Raw genomic sequence first — 14,221 nt, 5'->3', positions numbered from 1 at the left:
AATTCAGCACCACCAAACCAGCTTTACCACAAATGCTAAAGGAACTACTCTAGGCAGGAAATACAAAAGAAGGAAAAGACCTACAATAACAAACCCAAAATAATTAAGAAAATGGTAATGGGAACATACATATCGATAATTACCTTAAACGCAAATGGATTAAATGCTCCAACCAGGGCTTCCCTGGTGGCGCAGTGGTTGAGAGTCTGCCTGCCGATGCAGGGGACACGGGTTCGTGCCCTGGTCCGGGAAGATCCCACGTGCCGTGGAGCGGCTAGGCCCACGAGCCATGGCCGCTGAGCCTGCGCGACCAAAGCCTGTGCTCCGCAACGGGAGAGGCCACAACAGTGAGAGGCCCGTGTACCGCAAAAAAAAAAAAAAAGCTCCAACCAAAAGACATAGACTAGCTGAATGGATACAAAAACAAGACCCGTATATATGCTGTCTACAAGAAACCCACTTCAGACCTAGTAACACATGCAGACTGAAAGTGAGGGGATGGAAAAATACATTCCATGCAAATGGAAATCAAAAGAAAGCTGGAGTAGCAATTCCCATATCAGACAAATTAGACTTTAAAGAGACAAAGAAGGACACTACATAATGATCAAGGGGATCAATCCAAGAAGAAGATATAACAATTGTAAATATTTATGCACTCAACATAGGAGCACCTCAGTACATAAGGCAAATGCTAACAGCCATAAAAGGGGAAATCGACAATAACACCATCATAGTAGGGTACTTCAACACCCCACTTTCACCATGGACAGGTCATCCAAAATGAAAATAAATAAGGAAACACAAGCTTTAAATGATACATTAAACAAGATGGACTTAACTGATATTTATAGGACATGCCATACAAAAACAACAGAATATATTTTCTTCTCAAGTGCTCATGGAACATTCTCCAGGATAGATCACATCTTGGGTCACAAATCAAGCCTTGGTAAATTTAAGAAAACTGAAATCATATCAAGTATCTTTTCCGACCACAACGTTATGAGACTAGATATCAATTACAGGAAAAAATCTGTAAAAAATACAAACACATGGAGGCTAAACAATACACTACTACCTAAGCAAGAGATCACTGAAGAAATCAAAGAGGAAATCAAAAAATACCTAGAAACTAATGACAATGAAAACACAATGACCCAAAACCTATGGGATGCAGCAAAAGCAGTTCTAAGAGGGAAGTTTATAGCAATAAAATCCTACCGCAAAAAACAACAAACATCTCAAATACACAACCTAACCTTACACCTAAAGCAATTAGAGAAAGAACAAAAACACCCCTAAGTTAGAAAGAAAGAAATCATAAAGACCAGATCAGAAATAAATGAAAAAGAAATGAAGGACACAATAGAAAAGATCAATGAAACTAAAGGCTGGTTCTTTGAGAAGATAAACAAAATTGATAAACCATTAGCCAGACTCATGAAGAAAAAAAGGGAGAAGACTCAAATCAGTACAATTAGAAATGAAAAAGGCGAAGTAACAACTGACACTGCAGAAATACAAAGGATCATGAGAGATTACTACAAGCAACTATATGCCAATAAAATGGACAACCTGGAAGAAATGGACAAATTCTTAGAAAAGCACAACCTTCCGAGACTGAACCAGGAAGAAATAGAAAATTTTAAACAGACCAATCACAGGCACTGAAATTGAGACTGTGATTAAAAATCTTCCAACAAAGAAAAGCCCAGGACCAGATGGCTTCACAGGCAAATTCTATCATACATTTAGAGAAGAGCACCTATTCGTCTCAAACTCTTCCAAAATATAGCAGAGGGAGGAACACTCCTAAATTCATTCTACAAGGCAACCATCACCCTAATACCAAAACCAGACAAAGATGTCACAAAGAAAGAAAACTACAGGCCAATATTACTGATGAACATAGATGCAAAAATGCTCAACAAAATACTAGCAAACAGAATCCAACAGCACATTAAAAGGATCATACAGCATGATCAAGTGGGGTTTACCCCAGGAATGCAAGGATTCTTCAATATACGCAAATCAATGTGATAAACCATATTAACAAACTGAAGGAGAAAAACCATAAGATCATCTCAATAGATGCAGAAAAAGCTTTTAACAAAATTCAACACCCATTTATGATAAAAACCCTCCAAAAAGTAGGCAGAGGGAACTTACCGCAACATAATAAAGGCCATTTATGACAAACTCACAGCCAACATTGTTCTCAGTGGTGAAAAAGTGAAACCACTTCCTCTAAGATCAGGAACAAGACAAGGTTGCCCACTCTCACCACTATTATTCAACATAGTTTTGGAACTTTTACCCACAACAATCAGAGAAGAAAAAGAAAAGGAATACAAATCGGAAAAGAAGTAAAGCTGTCACTGTTTGCAGATGACATGATACTATATATAGAGAAGAATCCTAAAGATGATACCAGAAAACTATTAGAGCTAATCAATGAATTTGGTAAAGTAGCAGGACACAAAATTAATGCACAGAAATCTCTTGCATTCCTATACACTAATGATGAAAAATCTGAAAGAGAAATTAAGGAAACACTCCCATTTACCACTGCAACAAAAAGAATAAAATACCTAGGAATTAACCTACCTAAGGAGACAAAAGACCTGTATGCAGAAAATTATAAGACACTGATGAAAGAAATTAAAGATGATACAAATAGATGGAGAGATATACCATGTCCTTGGATTGGAAGAATCAACATTGTGAAAATGACTATACTACGCAAAGCGATCTACAGATTCAATGCAATCCCTATCAAACTACCAATGGCATTTTTCACAGAACTAGGACCAAAAATTTCGCAATTTGTTTGGAAACACAAAAGACCCCAAATAGCCAAAGCAATCTTCAGAAAGAAAAACAGAGCTGGAGGAATCAGGCTCCCGGACTTCAGACTATACTACAAAGCTACAGTAATCAAGACAGTATGGTACTGGCACAAAAACAGAAAGACAGATCAATGGAACAGGATAGAAAGCCCAGAGATAAACCCACGCACATATGGTCACCTTATTTTTGATAAAGGAGGCAAGAATATACAATGGAGAAAAGACAGCCTCTTCAATAAGTGGTGCTGGGAAAACTCGACAGCTACATGTAAAAGAATAAAATTAGAACACTCCCTAACACCATACACAAAAATAAACTCAAAATGGATTAAAGACCTAAATGTAAGGCCAGAAACTATCAAACTCTTAGAGGAAAACATAGGCAGAACACTCTATGACATAAATCACAGCAAGATCCTTTTTGACCCACGTCCCAGAGAAATGGAAATAAAAACAAAAATAAACAAATGGGACCTAATGAAACTTCAAAGCTTTTGCACAGCAAAGGAAACCATAAAGAAGACCAACAGACAACCCTCAGAATGGGAGAAAATATTTGCAAATGAAGTTGCAAATGAAGCAACTGACAAAGGATTAATCTCCAAAATTTATAAGCAGCTCATGCAGCTCAATAGCAAAAAAACAAACAACCCAATCCAAAAATGGGCAGAAGACCTAAATAGACATTTCTCCAAAGATATACAGACTGCCAACAAACACATGAAAGAATGCTCAACATCAATCATTAGAGAAATGCAAATCAAAACTACAATGAGATATCATCTCACACCAGTCAGAATGGCCATCATCAAAAAATCTAGAAACAATAAATGCTGGAGAGGGTGTGGAGAAAAGGGAACACTCTTGCACTGCTGGTGGGAATGTGAATTGGTACAGCCACTATGGAGAACAGTATGGAGGTTCCTTAAAAAACTACAAATAGAACTACCATATGACCCAGCAATCCCACTACTGGGCATATACCCTGAGGAAACCATAATTCAAAAAGAGACATGTACCAAAATGTTCATTGCAGCTCTATTTACAATAGCCCGGAGATGGAAACAACCTAAGTGTCCATCATCGGATGAATGGATAAAGAAGATGTGGCACATATATACAATGGAATATTACTCAGCCATAAAAAGAAACGAAATTGAGCTATTTGTAATGAGGTGGATAGACCTAGAGTCTGTCATACAGAGTGAAGTAAGTCAGAAAGAGAAAGACAAATACCGTATGCTAACACATATATATGGAATTTAAGAAAAAAAAATGTCATGAAGAACCTAGGGGTAAAACAGGAATAAAGACACAGACCTACTTGAGAATGGACTTGAGGATATGGGGAGGGGTAAGGGTAAGCTGCCACAAAGCGAGAGAGAGGCATGGACATATATACACTACCAAACGTAAGGTAGATAGCTAGTGGGAAGCAGCCACATAGCACAGGGAGACCAGCTCGGTGCTTTGTGACCGCCTGGAGGGGTGGGATAGGGAGGGTGGGAGGGAGGGAGACACAAGAGGGAAGGGATATGGGAACAGATGTATATGTATAACTGATTCACTTTGTTATAAAGCAGAAACTAATTTAAAAAAAAAAAAAGAGTCATGTACCACAATGTTCATTGCAGCTCTATTTACAATAGCCAGGACATGGAAGCAACCTAAGTGTCCATTGACAGATGAATGGATAAAGGACATGTGGCACATATATACAATGGAATATTACTCAGCCACAAAAAGAAACAAAACTGAGTTATTTGTAGTGAGGTGGATGGACGTAGAGTCCGTCATACAGAGTGAAGTAAGTCAGAAAGAGAAAAACAAATACCGTATGCTAACACATATATGGAATCTAAAAAGAAAAGATAGTTCTGAAGAACCTAGGGGCACGACAGGAACAAAGAGGCAGACATAGCGAATGGACTTGAGGACACGGGGAGGGGGAAGGGTAAGCTGGGACAAAGTGAGAGAGTGGCATGGACTTATATATACTACCAAATGTAAAATAGGTAACTAGTGGGAAGCGGCTGCATAGCACAGGGAGATCAGCTCAGTGCTTTGTGACCACCTAGAGAGGTGGGATAGGGAGGGTGGGAGGGAGAAGCAAGAGGGAGGAGATATGGGGATATATGTATATGTATAGCTTATTCACTTTGTTATAAAGCAGAAACTAACACACCATTGTAAAGCAATTATACTCCAATAAAGATGTTTAAAATAATTTTTAAATAAAAAATAAAGGCTATGTCAATTTTAAGTATAACTAAAGAAGTACTTCCCTAACATGAGTCACTTAACCAAAAAGGAAGTTCTATGGCCTAACATGCAGCATGAAGAAACTAAGACACCACAACAAATACAAATAAGATATACAGTACGAAAAATATGTGGCTTTTTTCTTTTTGGTGATCTTTTTAAGGTTAAAATTTATCAACCAAAGGAGATATCCCTCAAGATACATTATTTATCATAAAATCTGATACCAGTAATGAATAGATGAAAGGATCATTCCCCATCCCCCTGAAATTTAGATAGAAATTTAAAACTATTCTGGCTGAAGGAGGTGCTTCTCTCCTATTTCCTAAGGAGTGAACTCCTCAAAACCTCCAGGGCCCTGCCTAACATTTTTTAAAAACCACTAACCTGAAGTTAACCAAAAAACTTGCAAAGATGGGAACATAACTACCAGGGAAACAGCCCTGGACCTGAGTCAGAAGATGTAGCTACCAAATTTCAGAGCCTACCACTATTTAACCACAGGCAAGTCTTAGTCTCTTCATCTGTAAAACATCCATACCTAGCATAATCAAGTGGATTAAGCACCGGCCACATCCCCCCACCCCCCCAAAGGCCGGGAATTGTAAAATTGAGGAAGAGGGGATAATTAGAATATGATTTATTAGATGGATAAAAGTAGTAAATGTCAACTCAGAGTAAAAACAGACAGGACTATTTTTGGAAAGGTACCTATTAAATGGTGCAATGGAAAAGAGATTGTTAAATTATTTTCTTTTTTTCTAGAATGCACTTATTCTCACAGGCATTCTCTGAAAGGCCAAATTCTTTTTTTTTTAACATCTTTATTGGAGTATAATTGCTTTACAATGGTGTGTTAATTTCTGCTTTATAACAAAGTGAATCAGCTATACATATACATATATCCCCATATCTCCTCCCTCTTGAGTCTCCCTCCCACCCTCCCTATCCCACCCGTCTAGGTGGTGAGATTGTTAAATTCTTAAAAGAAAATCTTTGAAGAGAGTGAGGTGTAAAGGGAAAAACTGGGAACTATGAAAGAAACCCATTTATCAGCCTACAGTCTCTGGGCCGGTCATTAAACTCACCCAGGTCTGTGGTCAGACTGAATGAACTCAAAGTTCCTTGTCCTTCCAGCTCTACTGTTACATGAAAACTTCAAAATACTATCAGAACAAAATAGGTCCAAAATAATTTTTAAATTTATGTTGTGAGTAATAAAGTACACATGATAGGCATTGTAAAAACTTCTATTTTTTAATTAACTTTTTTTACATCACCCTGTTTTACATAACTCATTGCTTTCTACATTCCTACAATAAATGTCTTCAGTTTTACAATCAGAAAAGAATATTACTAAAAACAAAAGAAAAAGAAAGCTTAATCAAGAATAAAAAAGTTTACTCATGTGGAAAATTTAAAACAACAAAATTTCCTCCCTTAAGGAAAACAGAAGCTTAAGTTACTTCCCAAGTAATTAAGGTGAGCAGATGATCAAAACATTCTGCATTCTTATATGGTTGTATATGTATTTTGTGTGCACATCGACATCACCCTCAGACTAAAAACCAGATTTCAGGCAGTGTCCACACCTGCTTACACTGCACTCAAGAGTGCACCATCACATACTGACAGGCACCCATCAACACAACCAGTAACAGTCATGCAACAGGCGTGCCAATGAATCAATGAGTCACTAAATTCTTAACTAAGAAGCAAATTGATGCTACTTCCCAAGATACTAACTATTGGGTATTCTAAGCACGGAAAGAATTTGTCTAGAAACACAAAGCATTTACCACCCACACAGAATTTCTACAGGTTTTTCTTCATTATGGTTTCTAAATGGGATGAAAAAGAGTACGTTGGAAAGAGCACTATGTAGAGATCAGGCTGCTGGATGGGTCAGAAAACCTGGGGTAAACCCAAGGAATAAGCCAGCAGGTTGCACCCTCAAGGGCAGCTCTGAGTAATCTATTAGGTCAGGAACAACAGTCTCTGCTCAGAGGATGCTTATGAAATGACGAATAGAAAAAAATCTGGACAGCACTCTGAAACCAGAATTCAGGAAAATACTATCCTCTTTGAAAAGTGATTTCAGGCAGAGCTGAGCAGGTAGACTACCGTGGTGGAAGTGGCCTTCAAGTACAACTCCCATGCTTACTTACCTCTTTCTGTAGATTAGAAAGCTGAGATGAGAGACTCTCAATTCTCATACGACTTTCCATCAGTTCTTCCCTGGCACTATTGACAGTAGATGTATTCATCTCTGACGACAGTCTGGCATTCTCAAGCTAAATAGGGAAGCAGACCATAGTCAGTTTTATCTAGTGAATTAGAACAAACAAATGAGGAACCATGATTCATCTCAAGGCTTCTCATTTCAAACCTAAACCCTGCCAGTAACTAGTTGATGAAACAGGAAAAGCATCATGAAGTTTGCTGATGTGTTATGAATTACCTTAAAAGTCTTTCTGCCTTTTCGGCTCAATTCCCAATATAGGAGCTTAACAATGCTGATATACCTGGGTCTTTACCCAAAATTTAGTGCTTCAATATTTCATCCATTATATCTCTAATGTCTCAGACAACACTGCTAATAAGGAGACTGAACAGGAGCAATTTAACTGTGGTGGCATTTGTAGGACAACAAGCATCATACACCCCTAACCCACCAAATCTGATACAGAATATAAAGCAATAAGCAGAAAGTACTAATTAAGAGGTTATTTCAAACCAAACAGACACACTTCCTTTCAGAAGCAAAAAAACAGCTCCTCTGGTAGAAACAATATCCCGCTCCTCCAAATGCCCACAGCATTCTGTTCTGCATGTGTCTCAGGCACATTTTTAATGTATGGCTCCTCCTTGGCTCCCTTTGAGGCCAGAGTCTCTTTGACCGACTGATCCTTACTTTAGCTCTGTCACTGCCCAGCACAATGCCAGCACTGAGTAAGTGCGGAACAACTAAATGTAGGGATTAAAAGATCTCTCCCTCTCACCAGGCAATTACTACTTCATAACATGGATTTAAAGCAACATGAACAATTTGAGGCCATGCAATGGAAATTATTTTCAACACCTCTATGACCCTAATTTTCTAAGTCTTCCACTAATAACTCTTTTTAATCAAATCATGTAACATTTAACACATGGGGCTAAAATTATTTACTATGAAAGCCCGTACTCAGTGATTTAATAAATTTTTGCATTGTCTCCTAATACAAGAGAGAAGTTTCTATAGTCTTTTTTTAACGAATAATTAGTGGCAGAGGAAACTGCAGACACTGTCCATTTGGCCTTTGTTCAAAAAAGCCCAAAGTGTGGTGGTCACAACCTATGTACAATGATGACATGGAAGTCAGAACTAGATGCAGTCCAACAAGATTAGTACTTGTTACCGAAGGAAAAGCTATTTTCAGATGGCTGGAGTTTAACTAATATGACTTGACATGAATGATCAGTTGGACAAAGAGAAAAACCTTACCTTTGATAAAAGTGGAATAGCCCTACTTTCTTTGAATAATCTCTAATAACATTTACTTTATAAAAAACTGCTTTCTTAAAAAAATCTATTTTTTATATTCATGGAGACTAAGGGAATTCATTTAAGAAAACTAGAACAAACCAAACATCAAGTCACGTTCTCAGGGAGACTATGAAACAAAGGCTTCAAGTGTGTAAAGCCATCCCTAGAAGAGTCTGCTCACTTTGGCGTGGTAAGTCTGCTCCAGCTCTTCCTTGTACAGCTTGACTTGGGCATCGTGTTGCTCTCTCATCTCATGAAGGGCTTGAGCCAGCTTGTACTCATACTCAACCTGACGCCCAGAATCCACCTCTACCAAGCGAGTTTCATGCTTCCTTCTGGTCTCATTAATCTCCTAGGGGGGAAAAATGACATAAAACCAAGTTACTTACCATAGCTGCACTGGTATAAGTCTGAGTGACATCAAGGCCATCTGAAGTATTACACACCAAGCTCCTCATGTTTTGTCCTAGGGCAAGTATGTGAATAGATACTTTTTTGCCTTCATTTTCAAGTGAGAAGATTTTTGAGCTGGAACTAATGACAGAAATGGTAGCATCTCAAGCCCTAGGAATTTTATGTTTTTTTCAGTAGCATACCTATTTATTTCTCTAAAGGCAAGGAATGGCTGGAAGACTTACTAAAGTACAATGCAATCGTGGATAACTAGGTACACTGACTAGCACGTAATTATTTTTCTAAATTGTACTGATGATACTAAGGACAACTCTGAAAAAAATCTACAAGATAAGTTAGAAACTTATCAGCAAAACTTCAACTGGAAGATTTATACATAATAAAACTTTTCTTAGGCATACTAAGATGTAATAGACAGAGCAAGCTAATTTACATGACTTATCCTAACAGCTGGTAGTGTTAAGGTATCAACATTAATTGATACAGAATCTTATTGACAATATTACGTTGCTATCTCAAGTACATATGACAATTCACTATTAAAGAATAGAAATAATAGGCATAATCCTTCACATTATGTTTTAAGGAACTATCCAAACTTGAATGGCTAGGAACACAAGTCCAAGGATAAAATTTTCATTCTAGCTTCTAGCTCTGAAAATACAACAGATCTGTCTTTAATGGCAATAATTAAAGAGGCCACAAGAGGGGGATATAAGAAGAAGATGTTTCTGTATCATATTACAGCGTGCAGTTTTTCTTCCTCATTTTTCTTTTAACCAGAGGAAGATGCACTCGATAGAATCAGAAAACCAGGGTTCAAATTCCAGTTCTGCCATTAATCTCCCAAGGCTCACATCTATTTGATGACATGAATGATACTTAAATCATGAAAATATGCAAATGAAAGGTTTAGTTCAACAAATATTGAGTACCTACTAATTATTTTGCCCTTTCTCTGCCTCCTTTCCTCTTCTTCCTGTTTTTCTCCTTCCTCTTTCTTACCCCTAAACTGTTCATAATAAGGAATTTAGGTATATTTATTGCATAGAATTTTATTCTCCATGTTAAAAAAAAGAAATGAGGAATATTTTAAATTCATTCTCAAAAAGGCAAAACCCCAAAATTCAAAGTTGCTACCCAAACATTCTAAAAATACTAAATTACTTTTTACTGACGCCGTTTTTCACTTAACATTTTATGTCAAATCAGTGACTTACAAAGAAAAAAATACTCAACTCCTGGTTTAAAGATGCAGGAGTACACACAGCGTCAAAAGTAAGAAATAATAGATCACGGACAATTTTAACAAAACAAAACAAAAATGTAGGTCAACTTAATATAAAGATACTTCAATTTATAAGCAGAACTGTAGTTAATAATTATATGACAGGGACTTCCCTGGTGGTGCTGTGGTTAACAATCCGCCTGCCAATGCAGGGGGACACGGGTTCAAGCCCTAGTCCAGGAAGATCCCACATGCCGTGGAGCAACTAAGCCTGTGCGCCACAACTACTGAAGCCCGAGTGCCTAGAGCCCGTGCTTGGCAACAAAAGAAGCCACTGCAATGAGAAGCCCGTGAACCACAACAAAGAGTAGCCCCCGCTCGCCGCAACTAGAGAAAGCCCACGTGCGGCAACGACGACCCAATGCAGCCAAAAATAGATAATAAATAAATAGATTCATTGAAAATAATAATAATAATGATAATAATAATTATATGACAGCATTCACTGTAGTTTACAAGAAGCTATCACACACAATATTCCACTTTGATCCTCACCACACCTTGAAGAAAAAAGAGCAGGTGCTGATATTTCATTTTTAAATGGGAAACTGACTCAAGAACTGTCCAAAGTCTGGCTGCTTATCCAGTGAGTGCACTTTGCCCCCACAATACCTAGTTTAATACTATATTGTCATAAAAATGGTCAGATTTTTATTATATTATTTTTTCTCCAAATAAAAAAAAATTATTTAACTTCTACAATAAATTTCTATTTCAAAAGCATTGTTAGTCACCATTTTCAAAATTACATTACTTTTTTTTTTTTTTTTTTTTTCTTTTTGCGGTATGTGGGCCTCTCACTGCTGTGGCCTCTCCCGTTGCGGAGCACAGGCTCCGGACGCACAGGCCCAGCGGCCATGGCTCACGGGCCCAGCCGCTCCGCGGCATATGGGATCCTCCCAGACCGGGGCACGAACCCGTATCCCCTGCATCGGCAGGCGGACTCTCAACCACTGCGCCACCAGGGAGGCCCTCAAAATTACATTACTTTTAAAAACATTATGTATTTAACTGCATGTTCTCTAACCTGGGTGAAATCCAACCCTCTTCAATTTTGAGAAAATATATATTCCCTTTTCTTCAACTGTATTACAGTATACTCCTTTTTTGGCAAATGTTGCTACCTTCACCCCTCAAGGCTTAACCAGAAGTTACGGCTTATAAATGATACTGTTAGATATACATATATAACTGTAAGTGCTCTGGGTAACCAGCCCCCAGTGGTTGCTGCCTCCCGGTATTCACCCGCTGTGTGATCCCCCTTCCATAGTGCATCTTGGTTGGTCTGTGTGATGGGGAGTGAGGGTATATCACTTTGGGATTAGTTAGTAGAAGTTAATGTGGCTTGTCTTGCTCTCTCTCTCTCATCACTCACTCAAAGAGTCCTATCATGAGCAGCCCTATAGAGAAGCCCATGCTGAACTGATACCTCTGGCCAACAACCTATGAATGAACTCCAAAGCGGTTCCTGCAGCCCAGGCTGAAAGCCTGACTACAACCTCATGAGAGACCCTGAAACAACCATCCAGTTAAGCAGCTCTCAGATCCCTGACCTTCAGAAACTGTGAGATAATAAAAGTCTGTGGTTTAAGTTACTAAGTTTTTGAAGTAATTTGTTAATTTGAAGTAATTTGTTAGGCAAAACATATAACTAATACAAACGCAGAGGCTGATAGTAATTAACAGCTGTAGCCAAGCCTTTTTAAGTTAGATGGAAGTAAAAGCTTTTAAGTTTACCATAGCACCCTGAGTTCTTCCTCACAGTCTTAGCAACAGTGCCTTAAATAATTTGCCTACAAAATTCTTCCCATTATTCATACGTATAGCTTATAACAAAGCCTTTTGGGATCTTTCCATTCCTTAAAAAAAATAAAATTATATATAATTACCTCCTCGTACATGTTTTTACGAAACTCCAAGTCCTCAGTAAGGCTCTGACAGCGATTCTCCAAATCCACTTTAAGTAAAGTTTCATCTGCTAACTGTTTTTTCGCAGCAGCTAAAGAGGCTTCCAACTAATATAAGGAAAAAGAATTAATGAAAATTATACAGCAACCATTTAGCAATGAATTTAATAGATACCTATGGATTGAATCAAATCAAGTATTACAATTTCTATATATTTGTTAATGTATGAGAGTCCCTCATGATAACATTTATCACAGAACTGTGGGTTTAACTGCTGGTCCCACCCACAGAGTGTCACATCAAAACACCTCTCAAATTTGGTAAACGGCAACAGGGAATGAACAGAAACCTATGACTTACATTTCAAAACTCAAACTAACGATATTAGCTACCACTTTCAATTTTTCCTGTGTGCAGAGCACCATTGATGACACCTTCTCTCTTCTTACCTCGCATTTTGGTACAATAATGAAATAGGCTGTGAGAGCAAGAAACAGAATGAGCATAAGCACAACAGAGAGGACGGAGAGCAGCAACAAGATCTGCATAACCCAGACACAAGGACTGAGAGGTGAGGGTGCTTTACATGTTAGCTAGTTCAAGGCTATCCTTGCAGGTGAACCACCCACCAAAATAACTTAATAAATTTTTTAAAGTAAAAAGCATAAAATAAATTTTACAAAATCAATCAATCAAGACAGATGGGGCAATTAACCTGCCAAATACGACTCAAGAGCAGAGTTTACCTTACCTGGGCAACCTGATCCTTCAGATCCTCCAAATCGCTCTCTAAACTTTTCTTATCACCAAGTGCAGTAGCCAGAGCTGCATCTTTCGAATTCAGAGCTGCTTCATATTCTCGAAGCTTGATCTGGGCTCCATTAAGATCAGATTCTTTCTTAGCATAACTGCAAGACATTTGAAAAAGTGCAAGAAATCAAGTTATACCTCTGACTTGAAGCCTTCTCCCTCCCTGCTTAAGGGGGAAATAAAAGAAGAGGCAATTTAAATAAAGGCTGCCATAACCTACTAAAATTACAGGAGCAATTCAGGAGCACTATATCTAGAGTTTTTGGTGAATAATAACTTTCTCTTTCAATGATTTCCCTCCCCTGATTAGGAATGACTCTAGGTCTAAAATGTCCATAGGCCCAACATACCAGAATCCTGGTTGTCTCTGAGGGAGAACACAAGTCCTCCTTTTTCTATAAAGAGGCATTTATATGCTTCACTAAAACATTTTTGAAGAAATGGAAATCTACTATTTTTAAATACAATGAATATTATAAAACAAGATGTACAGAAGATATAAATCAAGATAAACGATGAGATTAAATAAGTGAAAATGAAATGTTACTTTAAAAAATAATTTTATGACTTGATGATATATAGAAACTCCTTTGACATTACCTAAGAATTAACTGACCCCCCTTTGACATTACCTAAGAATTAACTGACCCCAAGATTTCAAGTAGTTTCCATTTCTTACATAAGAGGTGATTTTAAAATTTCCTTAACTACAAATAAGGGGCTTCCTAGTATTTTGAAGAAAAGTTAATTTTTTCTGTTTATACTATTAACCACCCAAGAATGAAACTCAAATTAAGGTTTCTTTTACTTCTAAATATCACTTTTTATTAAATGGAATTCTACATTATAAAATTAAGGTTCCTTAGGGTATATTTTGTCAAATAATTATATTTTAAAGATCAGTATTTTTTAATCCAAATAAGTCCATTATCATTAATTAGTCATATGGGAAAAGCCTTAATAACATAAAAATTCTTAATAGCTGTTCTTAATTAAAACTGATATTACAGACAAGTATTTCTACTACTGATGTGTGAGAGTGGGCTTAACAGAGGAATCTTTAGTTAACAGAACTTTTAAAAAATATTGTAATATTATAATAAAATGAAGAAAAGAGCTATCCAAAGGATAACAAAGGTAGTTTGAAGAGAAGATTTA

At 37.4% G+C, this 14,221-nt stretch overlaps 1 protein-coding gene across 1 annotated transcript in view; it reads right to left on the bottom strand.

Moving 5' to 3' along the window:
* Positions 1-14,221, bottom strand: part of LMNB1 (lamin B1) — a 70,772-nt gene that overhangs the window by 23,410 nt on the left and 33,141 nt on the right. The window contains exons 3-6 of the mRNA XM_081233275.1: positions 13,005-13,161; positions 12,235-12,360; positions 8,825-8,995; positions 7,283-7,408 (exon numbers count right to left, since the gene is read on the bottom strand). Of these exons, the coding sequence (XP_081089401.1) occupies positions 7,283-7,408; positions 8,825-8,995; positions 12,235-12,360; positions 13,005-13,161 (580 nt within the window). The remainder of the gene's footprint in view (positions 1-7,282; positions 7,409-8,824; positions 8,996-12,234; positions 12,361-13,004; positions 13,162-14,221) is intronic.

This window comes from Mesoplodon bidens (genome assembly GCF_964165515.1).
Source record: "Mesoplodon bidens genome assembly, chromosome: 4".
NCBI lineage: Eukaryota > Metazoa > Chordata > Mammalia > Artiodactyla > Ziphiidae > Mesoplodon > Mesoplodon bidens.
This window is presented reverse-complemented; position numbering and strand designations above follow the sequence as displayed.